We start from the raw sequence: 16,672 nt of genomic DNA on the forward strand, positions 1-16,672 counted from the left end.
TGTAACCACACACCCAGGTATTTTACACACGGATGTGGGGATATTGTTATCACCTATGTGGACTCTGATATCCCTGATTTGCCTTCTTCCAGTGAAAGTGATTGCAAATGTCTTGTTAGGCACCAGACACAAGCCTCTATCCTCCATCCAACCCTGTATTTTGTCAATCGCCACAGCAGCCAATTCCTCAACATTGTGTTCTGTACATCTAGATTCTATTAAATTTCATCTAATAGAAGGTGTACACACTTTTTAACATACTTCTGCAAGTTACTAGAACACTACCTCTAAAAGGGTTGAAGTTAAAAATTAAAACCTAGTTACGTGGCAATCTTTGTTATTCTATTCAGGATTTTGTTTGATGTTTATTAAAATGATTTGATGTATTATGAATTCATCTAATTTTTCATCAGAATATATTATTTGTATAAAATATATTACTTTTATTGTATTATTTTATACTTCTACAATCATATATTCAAATCTGGAATAAAAGCTGGTTGATATGCCATAAACATATCAGGGCTTTCAGATGAGTCTTTGAATACTTGTTTGATATACATCAAATATGTATAAAAATGTTTTTCTATTTTTTTTATTAACTATCTCCATATTAGTAATCAAGAAAACTGACTTTTAGCAAAACTGTCGTATATAAATTACATCTAAAAGCTGGTTTGATCTCACCAATATTATTATTGATAATTACAAAAAAAAAAAAACAATGAGCATTATTAGTGAGCTATATTAAAGTGACAGTTGAAAGGATAGTTGATTAAAGTGATAGTTGAGAGGATCAACTGCTCTCAATCACTCTCTCCTCTCAAAATTTTTCATTACCAAATAATAACTGATGCATTATCAGGAGGGGGTTGAAAATAAAATGAATTTATTTTAATCTTCCAAATAAGATGTTAATCCGAGACCTTTTGATTAGTATATACATCTCAAATAACTTTCGTGTTACAATGATGAAGAAAGAAAAAATCATTCCTAATTAACATGTTTCTATAATACAAATTAAAAATAAAGTAAAATTTAGAATTTCATTATTTGCAATAGTAAGGTATGCTACCTAAGGAAATAATTTTAAATAAGAGTACGTCAAGTCACTTAATTAAGTAGGTTATGTTATGTTAAATAAATAAAACATTAAAATAAAATAACATTGCAACAAAAAACAAATTTTATTGTATGTACACATACAGATTCATAACCCTTTTAACTTAACATTCTATGCAAGTAATACAAGGTGACACAAAAAACAGGAACTTTTGAAATGTGTAGTGGCAGCCATGCATAGTTGGCATCACTGCCCTATGCAGAGGTAACCGTGCAACTGAGTTATCACGAAGCAGGGGAATGGTCAACAGAGTGCTTTGGACATCAAAATGTTTCACAAAACCAATGATAGTTTGGAATGTACACAGAGGGAGTTCCAACAGCATTACAAGTTAGGGTGTGTTCCATCAAATATAACAAAAACGTGGATTAAAACTTTGGCAAGACTGGATTGGCTCTGAAAAAGAAACCCATAGGACGACCAAGAAGTGCTCGTACTCTACACAATATAGAGGCTGTACGTGTTTCAGTCGTACAGAGTCCACATGTTTTAATTCGTAAACAATCAGTTGCAGTCAGGTTGTCTCAAAAGTGTTCGCAAAATTCTTCGTTTCTACTTAAATTTCATCCTTACAAGTTACAGATCATGCAAGAACTGTAGGAGTATGATTACCAGTTCTGCTTTGATTTCTGTCAAAAAATTATGGCAAACAATGAGGACAATGAATTTCTGGACAAAGTGTGGTTGTTAGAGAAGTTACATTTTCATCTTACAGTTACATATACAAGCAGAACTATAATTTCTGGCTAGACAGCAATCTCAGTGAAGTTCATAGAACACCCTTTACACAGCAGCAAGGTAACGGTATGGTGTGCGGTTTTGTTACATGGGGTCACTGGTTTTTCAAAAATGAGGGGACGATCACGATGACTGCTTCAGATTGGTACATACAATCTGAAATTTGAAAATTTTTAATTTTGTTGCAGTTGTTGCAACGCATTGAACAATTTCCCACACTGGCATGAAGACTGGTCTCAACAGGATGGTGCAATATCGCATACTGAAAATAGCTGCTGAAGGCTGCTGTGTGAGGATTATTTGGTAGATGTGTCAACTCAAGATTTAGTAACATTCCCTGTTGTCCTCCTAGGTCACTGGATTTGTAAGTTTGTGGTTTTTGGTTGTGTGAGATATCTTAAGACTGCGGTCTATAAGAGTCGGTAGAAACATTGGGTGAATTGAAACAAGCAATTCAAGACAAAATTCGTGACATCCCACGTAAGATGTTGCAGCGAGTAATGGGGAACCTCAATGGCAGATCAGTAGTACATATGTAGTGGAGGACACCATCTACTCGGCATAATTTTCAAAAACTGACATTAGATATTTTATAATTTAACATATATTTTTTATTGTAATGGTTAGGTTTCTGACAATAGATTTTATTGTTGCATTATTCAAAAGTTCCTGTTTTTTGTGTCACCTTTATTATGGTCCCACTGAAATTACAAAAAAAAAGTCCATAATATTATATAACACCATTTTTAATTGGTATTCATACTGTTTGATGTAACAATACAGGTTTAGCAATTTTATAAAAAATAAATTACAATTAGTAAATAAGTAAGTATATATATATATATATATATATATATATACGAGGTATGATCAAAAAATATGGTGAATGAATTTTTATAGTGGCAACTGCCGACGCTACATCCATATGCTGTAATTTGTCCAATAGTGTGATCAACTGAGACAGGCAGGGACAAGTTGTAACACGTTTGAGCTTGCCAGTCAGCTGCCAGAGCCGCTAGAGTGAGGTTGTGTTTATCGTTTCTGTTGCGCAACATGGATTTTGAATAACGCATTAACATTCAGTTTTGTTTTAAGTTGCAAAAGAGTGCCAAAGAAGCTCACGAAATGTTAGAATCGGTGTACGGCGATAATGTGGTAACTTTGAAGACTGTGTACAAGTGGTATGACCAATTTAAAAACGGAAATGAGTCTGTTGAAGACGAGCAGTGTGTGGGACGTCAGTAACCTCAAAAACAGTTGAAAATGTGCAAAAAGTGGAAACAATGGTTCGTTCAAACAGGTGAATGACTATTCGAGAGCTATTGGAAGACAACATCTTGTACTAATCTGTTCAAAGCATTTTAACTAATGAATTGCAAATGAGATGAGTGAGTGCAAAATTTGTTCCCAGACTCTTGAGTGATGAACAGAAGGAAAATCGTGTGTCAATTTGTACGGAGTTGAAGGGTCATCTTCATGCAGATCCGGACTTCATGGCCAAAATTGTAACTGGAGATGAAAGTTGGGTCTATGGCTATGACCTTGAGACCAAAATGCAGAGTTCCCAATGGAAAACCAGTTCATCTCCTCGCCCTAAAAAGGTACGTCAGTCAAAATCCAACATCAAGGTCATGCTCGTTGTTTTTTCGATAGTAAGGGCATAGTGCGATCAGAGTTCGTTCCAAGGGGAACAACTGTAAACTCTGAATTTTATAAGGGTGTACTGCAACGTTTGCGAAACAACGTATGAAGAAAGCGACCAGAAAAATGGACCAATGGCTTCCTTCTTCACCACAACAACGCACCGTGTCACACCTCACTTCCCATTCGCGAGTTTTTGGCCGAAAAAAGTGATCCTGTCTGTCCACATCCGCCATACTCATCGGATTAAGCACCATGTGACTTTTGGCTCTTCCCAAAAATTAAAACTGTGCTTAAAGGAAAATGTTTTGACACCATTGCTGACATCGAGAAGGTCACGACCGAGCAGCTGAGATGCCTTCCAGAAATGCAACCAGTCATGGAGTTAACGTTGGGATAAGTGCATTGCTAGCCAAGGACAGTACTTTGAAGGAGATTAAATCGAATTCTATGTAACCTTATTACTTTTTTTAATAAAAAATTATTCACCGTATTTTTTGATCACACCTTGTATAAATGTGTGTGTATGACATTTTTATATAATGTAAATCATCTGATTCTAATCTATGTTTATATTTCATTCAAAACTGATATTTCTGACCAGACAACATACAGATCATGCTTCCATATATTCTGTAAAAAAAAAAAAACAGCAAGAAAAATTACAAAATACTTTTAAACATTTTTACAGACTTTTTATGTAAGTATTGCAGTTTTAAAAATATATTTGTAACTTTAAATTACTTTTTACAATAACTGTTTATTAATGTTAATTTCTTTTCTAAAAAAATAAGTAAATTATTCTCATAGACAAGGGATAAAGAAATTAATAACATTACTGCTAAGTTAAAATTGATGTTAAGGACCATATTTTTATCTTGATTTGCAAATAAAATAAACAACTTGAAATTTTATCAAATAAATAGTTCATACTTAAACACATATTTTACATAATTGTTTTATTGAAGTTACAAGCATGAAATTTCCATTCTCTCCAAAAAGGGAGGTACAAATTGTATTTTTTGCCTACATCTAAAAATAGCAACAATTTCTTGCTGTTTAAATGAACTCTTACAAAATACAAAAGTACAGGCTTTAATTTGACATATAATTTACTTTTTTAAAAATGGTTTGTTACAAAAGTTCAAACTCAGGTGTTTTCTTTATCTGCCTAACTAGAGTAATATTGTAAAATAGTAATTTTTAGCTCTTTTTTAATTTAACATTACATCATCTGACCTCTTAAAAACTTGATTAAAACAGAAAATTTGAATCACATTTCATCCTAGTTCTGAATGTGCTGTATGTTATTTAACAAAATTAAATATTCTTTTAGTTTTAGATATTTCTGGTACTTATCTAAAATATAGTCTGGAACAGAGTACATATTTTAACATTCATGTACACTGACTCATAATTAAGGATAAGTGCATTTAAATATTCTTTTGTACCACCAATGCAATACTATAATATACTTCTTTAAAACACATCTTACATGAAGTCTCAGAATGTTTAATGCACTAAATGTTAAACATACAAATGGGTAATAATATCTAATCACAATTATCACAATTTCCAGAACTGTGATAATTGTTCAAATGTTAAACATACAAATGGATAATAATATTTAATCACAATTATCACAATTTCCAGAACTGTGATAATTGATCTAATCACACAACCATCAAACTGTTTTCAAATAATCTGCTACAATATAACTAAAAATACTGTATTCATATAAATATAAATTTATAAAAAGAATAAATTTATTTAAAGATTAATAAGACATTTGAAATATTTTATGTACTTTATACTTATAAAAGTCTTATCATATAGTGCAACTTAACACATTACATGACCTTTATTCTTTTATTTCAAAAGAGGATCCCATTTTTTGGTCGCATCAGAATATGCTGATGTATCATAATCATAGGTAAAATCTATCTTAAGCTATTTTAGATTGCAATAGCCATCCTCTTTACTTTTATGATAATTCTCTGCCTAGAAAACTACCATAAGTTAAATAGACACAAATTTCCATTAATTTACACGCACTAAAATGATAGATAATTATTATAAAAGGAAATCCTACATATTCTTTTTTTTTCTGGAATAGTTCTTGATTTTTTAGTTTTCCATATCTCAAAGTTGAAAAATTATTTTAAGATCTAAAATTTAACAGCTGTTTAAAAATGACAAAATTCAATTTTTGATAAAACGTATAATTAATTTGAATACCCCATTGCTGATAAACTTGTCAAACCAAATAAAATTAATCGGATCGGGTTTGTGTATATTTGTTCATTCATTTATGAATTGTGTTACTGTTTCATTATTTATTTCCATGTTTAATTAATTTTAAGTATCATTGGCTTGTGATGAAAATCATCAGGGGCAATTTGGTAGATTAATGTTTAATTTCAGCAAGTAGAACTTACCAAAGATGGGCTCTGTTCACATAATATTGTATGTTGAGCTCATTTATTCCTATTGATAATTATAAATTCTAGTAGCAGAAAAGTTAATAAATTGCACTTATCACTGTCTAATGTTTTTTAATTGTGTTTTCATAGCAAACTACAACTTTTATCATGACAGTTCAATATAAATTTATTAAAACATTTTAATAAATATATTTTTACTTATTAATTTAGAGCATTTGTAACCGTTTTGAAACAACTGAAAGTTAGACTGTGCTTTTCTTTATCTCTTTCTTGAAATAAATTAAAATTTAACATATTTTTAATAATGAATGTACTAAACTCTCATACAAAAAGGTAGTACTCTACAAAAGCGTTCACAACAAAAAAAAAGTAAAAATAAGATAGTGTTAGGAAATTTTAAATAAGAAATACTTGAAAATATATGCATACAACATAAAAATGACCTGGCTATATGTTTTCTGATCTTACTCATTGAAGTGAACAATAAATTTCCTATGAAAAAATTGCAACCTTTTTTGATTTTTAAATAAAAAATTATTTCAAAATTGGGTTGAAATATCTTTGACAAACTTCATAATGGTGGCAATTTTACTTTTTTAAATAATAATAGTTTCAGTGAATTATATTTTATTAGCAAAACAGTTAAGGATTTTTACTGTTAACTTGGCACCACCACATTTTGTTTAAATATGATTTTAAACAATTTTATATTCAAATCAGATCAGATTACAATCAAAGTTTAGTACAAATATTGAAATGATCTTAAGAATCAAAAGGTGCCTCCCAACTGGTTGGCTCTTTTCATTTACTGTTGAACTTGATATTCCATTTATTATTATTTTAAAGTTTCATTGATCAATAATTAGTTTTAATAATAATAATTATTATTATTATTTCAAAATTAAAATATATTTATATATACATATAGGACCCTGAATAATTGTATTTTGTTTTTTATATGACCCCACACCATCAGAATTCTTTTGTCATATTAAGTTTCTTGGTTTACAATTTAGAAATACAGAATTTCTACAGTGGAGAAAAATGTTTCTTAACCCATATGATAAAAAAGATATTAATATTACACCCTGTACTTATTACAATAAATATATTGTTGATGCTAATTAAGCAGATGTCATACTGGGCTCTAATAGAATTTGTTAAAAATCTTCTAGGATCAGTTGTTTAATACATTAGAATAAAACTGAATGTGAGTAAAGTAAAACAAAATTTAAACTGATGAATATCTATATTGTCATTTAACGTTCAAATAAGAATTGGTTAAAAATTAATTTTAAGAATTAGAATAATATTTATTACATGTAATTAAGAATGAGAAACATTACATAACCTTTAATAACATGAAAAAAATTTAACATTTAGTTCATCTAACAAAGTAATTTAAATATATTTAAATGAATAACAATGATTATATTCTTATAAAACGAGAATAGCACATATTGTTCATGCCTTAAACATTCAGCCTTTTTTTTTTCTTTTTAATAAATAAACAAGAAATATATTTAAAATTTGTAAAAAGTTCATGTATGTATTTTACGTCTCTGAATCCATAGTAAAATACCTTGTACGATAAAAGGCCATACAATAAAGAAAACAGCAGCTGGAATAGGCATTTCCCCTAGTGGCCACCAATCTGGAGCTTTATTTCTTTTTAAATCTTCAGCCATCTACAATTAATCACATGTATTAAAAAAAAAACACATCAAAACATGGCAGAATTAATATTAGTTAAAATAAAAATTAATAATTAAAATGTTATATGAATCACCTATTATAGGTGATTTCATGTAAGTGTAGCCTTTGCATCTTTTGCTTTTCATATGACCAATTAGATAAATACGAAATATAAAAATTTACAAGATTGGTAGGGTCAATTTTAGTCTCATAATTCAATCCCTTCTTGAGTGCATGGCAATAACTGTGAATTTATTCAGACATTTTTTTTATATTTTGCGAAATACAAATGATACATCAAGAAATGGAATTAATTAAAATATGATTAGTATTTGTAATAAGTTGCAAAATAAATAAGAAATAAGCATGTGTTGATATCTATCACTGAGCATTTTATAAAGAAACTATTGAAAAAAAAATCTACTAAATAAATCATATATTTAAGACAATCGCTGAACAAAATCACATATTATTTTAGATTAAAAGGGATTATATGCAAAAGACTTCTTCAAGGTAGATTCAAAAAGTTCCTGGAATTAGTCTATTTTTCAAAACACTGCTAACATGAAAAAAGTTTAGAGTAAATTTCCTACTTTAAAGGAAGTAGCAGCTACACACTTTTGTCAGTGTCAATAAAGTTGGAAACATTCCTGGAATTTACTTTTAGATATTGCCCTTAGATACTTTGCTGCACTGGCTATCATGTTATCAGTGTTATATCTTTTGACTTTTGCAGCATTTTTCAAGTGGAAAACAAGTAAAAGTCAGTCGATGACAAGCCAGTAGAGCATGATAGAAATTCCAGACTTGTTATATTGTGTAGGACCAGGTACTCTTTGACAAGCATGGATTGATGTGTTGCTACATTGTCATGTAAAACAATTTAATTTTTTAAATGCACTTGTAAGCAATCAAGGATTTTGGTGAACATTTCCTTGTTTTGTGTTTCCCCATCAGGAATGAATTCGTAGGGAATATCCTTTGAATAAAAAAAACCTCTTAACTTTTCCTTTGGTCTTAAACAAATAAAATTTCTGTGACCACAGAGAAGCTGATTTCCACTTTGACAACTGGTGTTTTGTCTGTAGATTGCACAAAAAATACCATGTTTCATCTCCTGCTATGATGTTGCTTAGAAAATTTTGATCTTATCAGCCACAGTGATGAGGTCTTCTGCCAGAGTCATGAGAGTTTCTTTCTGATTTATGGACAACATATTTGGAAAAATATGTTGACAAATACATGCTCATATCATGAAGAATACTATGGCAACTTCTACCTGATGTACCGAAATTTGATGCTACTTCCTTGACAATTTCACTTCTATTATGTCAAACAACATTTTCAACACACTTAATATTTTTTTCATTTGTAAAGGTTGATGGGCGCCCACTAAGAACATCATCTTCAATACTAACTCACATTCAGTTATGCCAATTGTAACCACTGCTTTTTTCATTACAGATTCTCCACAGGCTTGTCCAAGTAGCATCAATTTCCCTGACAGTAATTTTTTTACTAAAGTTAAAAATTTGATATTTGTGTACTATTTAATTGCAGTCATTTTTCACTGCGGCATATATGATATGAAACAAGCAGCTTTAGTATTGTTTACGAAACAGGACACATGTGATGCGACTATATCGTAATGTCAAAAGTACTGCCAACATGAAAATCAAAACTCCTTAGTTTTATACTGAATTAAAGTTTATTATTTTCTGTAATAGTGTTGTAAGTTTAAATTTAATTGAAGAAAACCTATAAAAGTTATAGGTATAACCTATAAAAATTATGGTATCTTGCAAATTGTGCAAAATTAAATTTTTTCAATTGAGTGGTAAATGTTAAGGCAAGCTTTTACTTTTATTATAAAAACTATACTGATCTGTTAGGTAAAAACCCACAATGTAAAGAATGCTAGCTTTTTTTTGAAGGGAATTCAGTAAAAAGAGGTAACAGACTTGTGATATGTTTTAAAAAGCTGAAAGATGATTACTTGGTAGAAAAGATGCTTTAAAACATACAAAATAAATTTATTTTTATCATGTTTCATAGAAAATGAAGCACTATTCACAGTATGCTTTGCAATTCACAAATATAGTTTCAACTGTCTGTCTAAATAAAAAAAAAACTTTTCAAAGTGGTACAAAATCAGGTGAGTATTTTAAATTTAACTAGCATTTTTTCCATTAAAAATTAACTTAAAATCCATAAATCACTTCTTGTATCTTTTTTATTTTTCTTCGATTATGAAAGCATTATACAGTTTTGTTAAGACAAGGGTAAATCTGGAGTCTTCCATTTCAAATATCTGTTAAAGTATCTGATTGGTTATTAATTTAAATTATCTTATGTAAAACATAAACTCTGATTTAGTGAGAGTACCCGTCTTCTTGGTACTATGCCACCAACTGATGCAAATTTTTCAATGGTGATATTAGCGACCTTGTCATCTGCATGTTGATTTTTGAATAAGTATTTGGTGACATGAAAACATCATATTGTAGGAACCGTTTAGTCATAAGTAATTTCACTGTTTAGTCATAAGTAATTTCTGTGTACAAAGGGGTACCCAAAAATAATCAGAAACTGGAATCATGTTGCGCTGGGTGGAGTTTCTATAGTACACAGTTCTGCTGCTAGGAGAGCAAGTGACTTTTTCTGTGTCAGTCTTCCAAGCAGCCTCACCTGGGAAGTTATGTCTGCCCTCTGTGATTTTTTTTGTGAAAGCTGCTTCTCATTTTTTGTCATGGCAGACTTGAATGAACAGCGCACAGCCATGAAGTTTTGCTATGTCAAAATTCAAGTTTTCATAATTATTAAACTACTATTTGTCAAAAAATGATGAAGTCTTTTTTTGTAAAGCAGTCTGCTTCTTTAATTTATATTTACCGTTATTTTTCGGTCACGTGAAGCAGCATGTCAAAAAAAAACTGAATTTTTTATGTCATTAAACCAACATGTAAGATAAATTAATCTTTGTAACTTAAAATGGAAAATTTCAATTTTGATTTCATGAAAACAAAAATAAAATTTGGTTATATTAGGTAGATTTCATAAGAAATCTTCCTATTGTAATGGGTACCATGATTCAGCTTCTGGAAAATTTCAACATATCTTTGCGTTTCACATACCCCCAGACCCCAAAACTACCGTCAGCTCAAATGTTTTTATATATATATATATATATATAAACAGCAATGTGGCACCTTGTGTGTATATATATATACACACACAAGGTGCTACCCAAAAGTTCGGAGAATTTTACCATAAAAATAAAATAGCTTACCATAACTTATAATTTCCACTGTCTCCTTCAAAGTAATCCCCTTGGGCATTGATACAGTGATCCCAGCGTTTTTCCCATGATTCCATGCATCCCTGGAAGTCTGCAGGTGTAAGTGTTAGAAGCACATTCTGCTTCAAACGCTTTTTTTTGGCCACAGTGAACTTGGCGACTTCCACTGTGACGACTGCTGCTTAGTTTCAGGGTCATATCCGTACACCCATGCCTCATCACTGATTATGATGTTGGAGATGAAGTTAGGGTCATCTCTTGCTGAATTTTTAAATTCACTACAGACAGCTACGTGATTTTGATTCTGGTCGCTGTTCAACAGTCTCAGTACAAATTTTGCAGCAATGCGTCTCATGTTCAAATTGTCTGACAAGATGCGTTGCACAGACCCATATGACATTTGTATGATTGTTCAAACATTATGGATTGTTTGTCTATGATCTGCAACAATAGCCTCTCACTTTCGTGATGTTTCCGGTGTTGCGCTTCTTGATGGTCTTCCTGAATGCTCATCGTCATCGACTGTCGTTTGTCCATCTTTGAATCGTTTGTACCACAAAAAAGTTTTACTTTTACTCATAGCATTGTCACCAGATGCTTCCACAAGCATGCGATGGGTTTCTGCACCAGTTTTTTTAAGCATGAAGCAAAATTTGATGCAGGTTCTTTGCTCTTTAAAATCTGCCATTTAGAACTTTGCCGAAGCAGTAAAACATAACGTTACAAAACTGCACGATAATCAACAATGCAGCCTCTCACCGTCACAGCTGTTGGAACACTGATTCACAAAGAGTACTGTTAGCCACATCTAGCGGCAGCAGGTCGTACCAGCAATGGTTCACACGTGAAATTCAAATTCCCCGAACTTTTGGGTAGCACCTCGTGTATATATATATATATATATATATATATATATTTCATTTTCTTGTGGACACAATAACTGCCATAATTTTGTGTCAATCACACACACTCACTTTCAAACTGTTCTCAAAAAATAACTTGACCCAAAATCTCGGTTGAGTTCGTTAACGGGAAAAATTGGAACATGGAGGTGGAAATGGGGGTGACTTTTTCGAAAAAAATAAAATATCACTACAACTTTCTTATTAAGAAAAATACTGAATTCGTTTAAAGTTCCTACTGTTCTTTGGATAAGGGCCTAAAACTTATCTAAGTAAAGTTTTTTGATATCACCAACCATTGGTCCAGGGGGTGGAATTCGAAGACAAAAAAACCATACCTACCTTAATAGGCATAGTATTGAATTGATTTAAGGTGATCGTTAGTCCTCTAAACATTACCTAAAACTTTTGTCTGAAACAATTTTTGAATGACCAACCCTTACAGCAAGGGATAACCAAAATGTTACTGGAATTGTAAGAAGATGTATGCTTGTTGTATGCTAAACATGGAACACATTTTTCACATGCAACCATTGTTGTATTGAGTAACTTTCAAGTTTTTTTTAACTTTAAGGTAGGAATTTTTTTTATCCCTTAGCACCTGTGAAATCTACCTCTGCCTTCTGGCGAGCTGAAAGGGATTTTTTTAAAATTTTATTTGTGAACACCATATTGCTAACATTTACAGAATGCAACCTTTTCAGACTTAAAATACAAACATGAAACAGATTTAAAATGTATAATATTTTTAAAAAAGTTAAATATCTGCAGTATACAGTAGCTGCGTGCCAGAAGTGAGGTTATACCAACTGATATTCAAAAGTCAGCAGTTTTTTTTTTCTTAATAAAAGAGGCATTTTTGAAATTAGAATAAAATTTAGGAGAAGTGGTTCTGATCCTTATTTGAGGTTCAAAAATTCTTTATCTTTATCAAAATATTAGGCTTATACTTATAATTATTCTTTTAAATTGTTTTTAACCCTTTGCCATTATAAAAATTGGTAAAAATAATTAAAAATAAACAAGTATTTCTTGGAACAATATACCTCACTCATTTTGTACTGAATTTAATAAACTGAGTTTTATAACAAAACTGAATCAATAAAGTAAAATTAATTAATATAATGGAACTGTTGATCAAAGTTGATTGTGGAAGGTTTAGTCAGTCAAAAATATTATATTAGCAATACCAAAGTATTCCATTTCCATTTCACATTCCATTTCCACAATAGCCTCATTTTTTATTATAAAAATATGGGGTTTTTAAAAATAATGTATTTGAGGGGAAAATGGTAAAAGTAAGTATACCAAAAGAGATAAGATTAAATATTTTAGAGTGTATGAGAAAGGTATTGTGTTGTGCAGTAAGACCTTTCCTACAGACTCCTTGGTCTCAGACATACATTAGGCTTAAGATGTTGAGAAAAAAAAATTAAATGTGAAGCTGCTGATAGACACATTAGAGCTGGTGGATGATGCCAGGAACAGAGAGAAGGCTGTATATTAGTGGCTTGGTAATGAAAACTTTCTCTCTTCTGACATCTCGATCACCCCTATGTAAAAATAAAATAGCAATCACAATTTCAAAACAAAAAATTTAGGAAAATCATTTTACATATGTTGGTCTGCCTCATAGCAAGGAACCTTACTGCAAAATTTCATAAAAATAAAAACCGTGTTGGATTGTGACAAAATGTCAAAAAGATGTGTTAAAACAGGTTTTTATTTCACTTGGGAGTTAATATAAACTGAATTAAAAAGATCTGGTTGATAGTTATAAATTTTAAAACATAGGACTGCCGAAATATAATACAATGACCCGAGTGTAAAGAAATATAAAAGATCTTCACTGCATTAAACCGTTAGCTATAATTTAGAAAACTAATTCACAAAAAAAACCTTTTTTCACTACATAAAGTAAATTACAAAACTTTAGTACAGTTAATTCAATTCATTCATATGCTAAAGTAACTACATAAAAAGTAAGATCTAATTTATATAAATAAGAATATAAATTAAAGATATAAATATTAACCTGTTGATAGTTCCGTTCAACAGTACTGACTTTGATGTTAAGATTATCAAGATCCTTACGCAGACTAGATATTGTTTGATGTATCACTTCAGATATGTTGACTTTGGCAATAACATTTCTCTGTGTTTCTTCCGCAGATGAAAATGGAGTAGCTGAAAAATGTTTTTTATTAAAATGACAAAATTTCATCACTAAAAGAGTTGGCAATAATAATGCTGAACTATCCCAGCACTTACACAGAGTTTTAAACATAATCCCAGTCCCAATAGTAAAATTAATTATTTTAATAATTATATTTTTTCATTATAAAAGTTAGACATTTTCTAAAAAGGTTATATATTTTCTTTATAAAAGAAAAAAATACAGTACATTCTCTGCTGATTATTAATATTCTAATATTAATTTATCAGTAAAGCAATATTTACTTCGTTTCAATAGTCAAATATTTACTTCAGATAATAGTGGAAATAGTAAGTCAGAAAAGTGATCTATTTTTAGAGAAGGATTGCATTAACCTGAACTCCTGTAATATGGGTTAAAATCTCTTTTCGTATTCTGACAATATTTTATTTTAAAAAAAATTATTAAAAAGTTAATAGAAAAAATATAGGACCTCCACTTTTTATAAAATATTTTTTATTATATATCTGATTTTTTTTGATTAGGTAAAACATAATTATAAGTAAAACTTTCATTAATTACACCTTCAAGTCATAGTACTCCTCAACATCTCACTTCTAATCAAATTAAAAAAAAAATTTTTACTATCCACCTGGTGTATAAGTGATCCCATATTTATTTTCTTGAACACAGATTAAATGGTTCATAATTAAAATAAAAAAAAAATAAGCTGAATGTATGCAGATCTGAACATAAGGATGTATGCAAGTTTTTATTTTGTTATTTTTTATTTTTGGTCTATGGAGAGAAACAAAACAAAAAACACAATGAAGTTGAAAATTTTTTTTATTAAATATAACGTATGTAATTTTTGTCTACATAGAAAAAATTAATAAAAAATGTTCTAAAGTGATTAATGATTTTTTCAATGTTTTAATAGCTCTGTTCAATTAGTAAAAATGTAAAAAAAATTCACTCTTAAGACACATGAAAATGTACCTACATGGTCTTTCAAAAAACAATATGTAAGCCCATCAAATAAGTATGAGGGATAGCTCTAAAGTAAACCCCGCTAGGGAATTTATCTCCTTAATGTTGGTGAACATGTGTTCATGGCCACACTTGTAATGTACACACTGCATTGTTGCCTGTAAGTTGTCTTGTTACGTTATAAAATGAATAGAAAAATCAATGTTGCCCCCGACTGTGAAATACGTGTAGTCATACATTTTTGTGAAATATATGTAGTCATACGTTTTTTAAACCATCAAAACGTTAAGCTAGCTGAAATTCATAGGCAGTTAGTTGGTTGCTGTGTATGTTGATGTATTGAATGGAATAAACGTCTGAAAATGGTGTGAAAGGTTTAGAGATAACAGAATTAATGTGTATGATGAAAGTTCAGGAAAGCCATTTATAACACCGAGGACTTGTTGAAACGTGTCAATGATGAAATCAGGAAAGATCATTGCTCAACAATTTCTGACCTGGGCCTTCTTTTTCCTGATGTTTCAAGAGCTGTTATTCGTTACATTGTTCATGACCAATTAGGCTTCAGAAAGATCTGTGAACATGGAGTGCCATAAATTTTTGATGCGCTACACAGAAAAAGGTGATGAGTTCCTTAATTCAACTGTTACCGGTGATAAGACATGGATTTTGTATTAGATGCCAGAGAGAAAATGGCAGCAAAGTGAATGGCGTCATCCTCAATTACCAACCAGACCAACAAAGGTCAAGCCACAACCATTTGGATTCACACTGATGACCACAGTCTTTTGGGATCAGTTTGGCATACTGCTGATTGATTTCATGCTACGTGGAATGACTATAAATGCAGAAGCCTACTGTGAAACTCTTTGTAAGTTACGGCGTGCCATTCAAAATCGGTGATGTGGGCGGCTGACTGATGGCATTGTCCTGCTGCACAATAATGTATGTCCACATGTTGTAAGTCCAACATGTGATTTACTGAGAACATTTGATGTGTGATTTATGATCACCCATCATATAGTCTGGGCTTAGCTCCTTCTGATTACCATTTGTTTGGTAAATTGAAAGAATTTTTGAGTGGTAAGCAATTCGTGGGTGATGATGAAATTAAAAAAAAATGCTGTTAATCAGTGGTAAATGGACTAGCAGCAGAAGAATATGACGAGGGTATATTGAAGCTGGTGTATTGCTACGATAAATGTCTTAGTTAATGTGGCGATTATATAGAGAAGTAGTATAAGGTATGTAGTTTAAAAGAAATAAAAAATATTTATACAGTTTTCAGAATAAATTTTTTAGTTAGAGACAATCTCTTGTATTATAAAATGAGGTTAAAACCATCTCACAATAATTTGGGATAATCTGAAAAAGTTATTTTAAATAGTTTTTAATTTCATCCCCCTATTGGTTGGATAAAGGCTGAAAACTCCCATCCTGACAATGCTATTTTAAGAAAAATCTAAGAGTTGAAATCGATCAAAGTTCAAAAAAATTTTTCCAGATTAAGTTGTTTTTATAAAAAAAAAATTAATGATGTTCGAGTAGGATCTTATTACAACACTATTCAAGAAACAGCCTGACATTCATGCATTTAACATTTACATTTGCATGTTAGCTGGAATTTGTTATATAAGAGGCTTTGTTGTATAATATGATAAGACCTTAAGATCTTGAATTAAAAAT

General features: G+C 30.6%; 1 protein-coding gene across 2 annotated transcripts in view; it reads right to left on the minus strand.

The window, feature by feature from the left end:
- Positions 1 to 1,158: 1,158 nt before the first annotated feature.
- LOC142323243 (acyl-CoA-binding domain-containing protein 4) overlaps positions 1,159 to 16,672 on the minus strand; it is a 104,340-nt gene continuing 88,826 nt past the window's right edge. For both annotated transcript variants that reach the window (XM_075362625.1, XM_075362624.1), the window contains 2 exons: positions 13,877 to 14,028; positions 1,159 to 7,634 (listed from right to left, as the gene is read on the minus strand). In XM_075362625.1, the coding sequence (XP_075218740.1) occupies positions 7,488 to 7,634; positions 13,877 to 14,028 (299 nt within the window). In that variant the 3' untranslated portion in view covers positions 1,159 to 7,487. The remainder of the gene's footprint in view (positions 7,635 to 13,876; positions 14,029 to 16,672) is intronic.

This window comes from Lycorma delicatula, chromosome 4, assembly GCF_047948215.1.
Source record: "Lycorma delicatula isolate Av1 chromosome 4, ASM4794821v1, whole genome shotgun sequence".
NCBI lineage: Eukaryota > Metazoa > Arthropoda > Insecta > Hemiptera > Fulgoridae > Lycorma > Lycorma delicatula.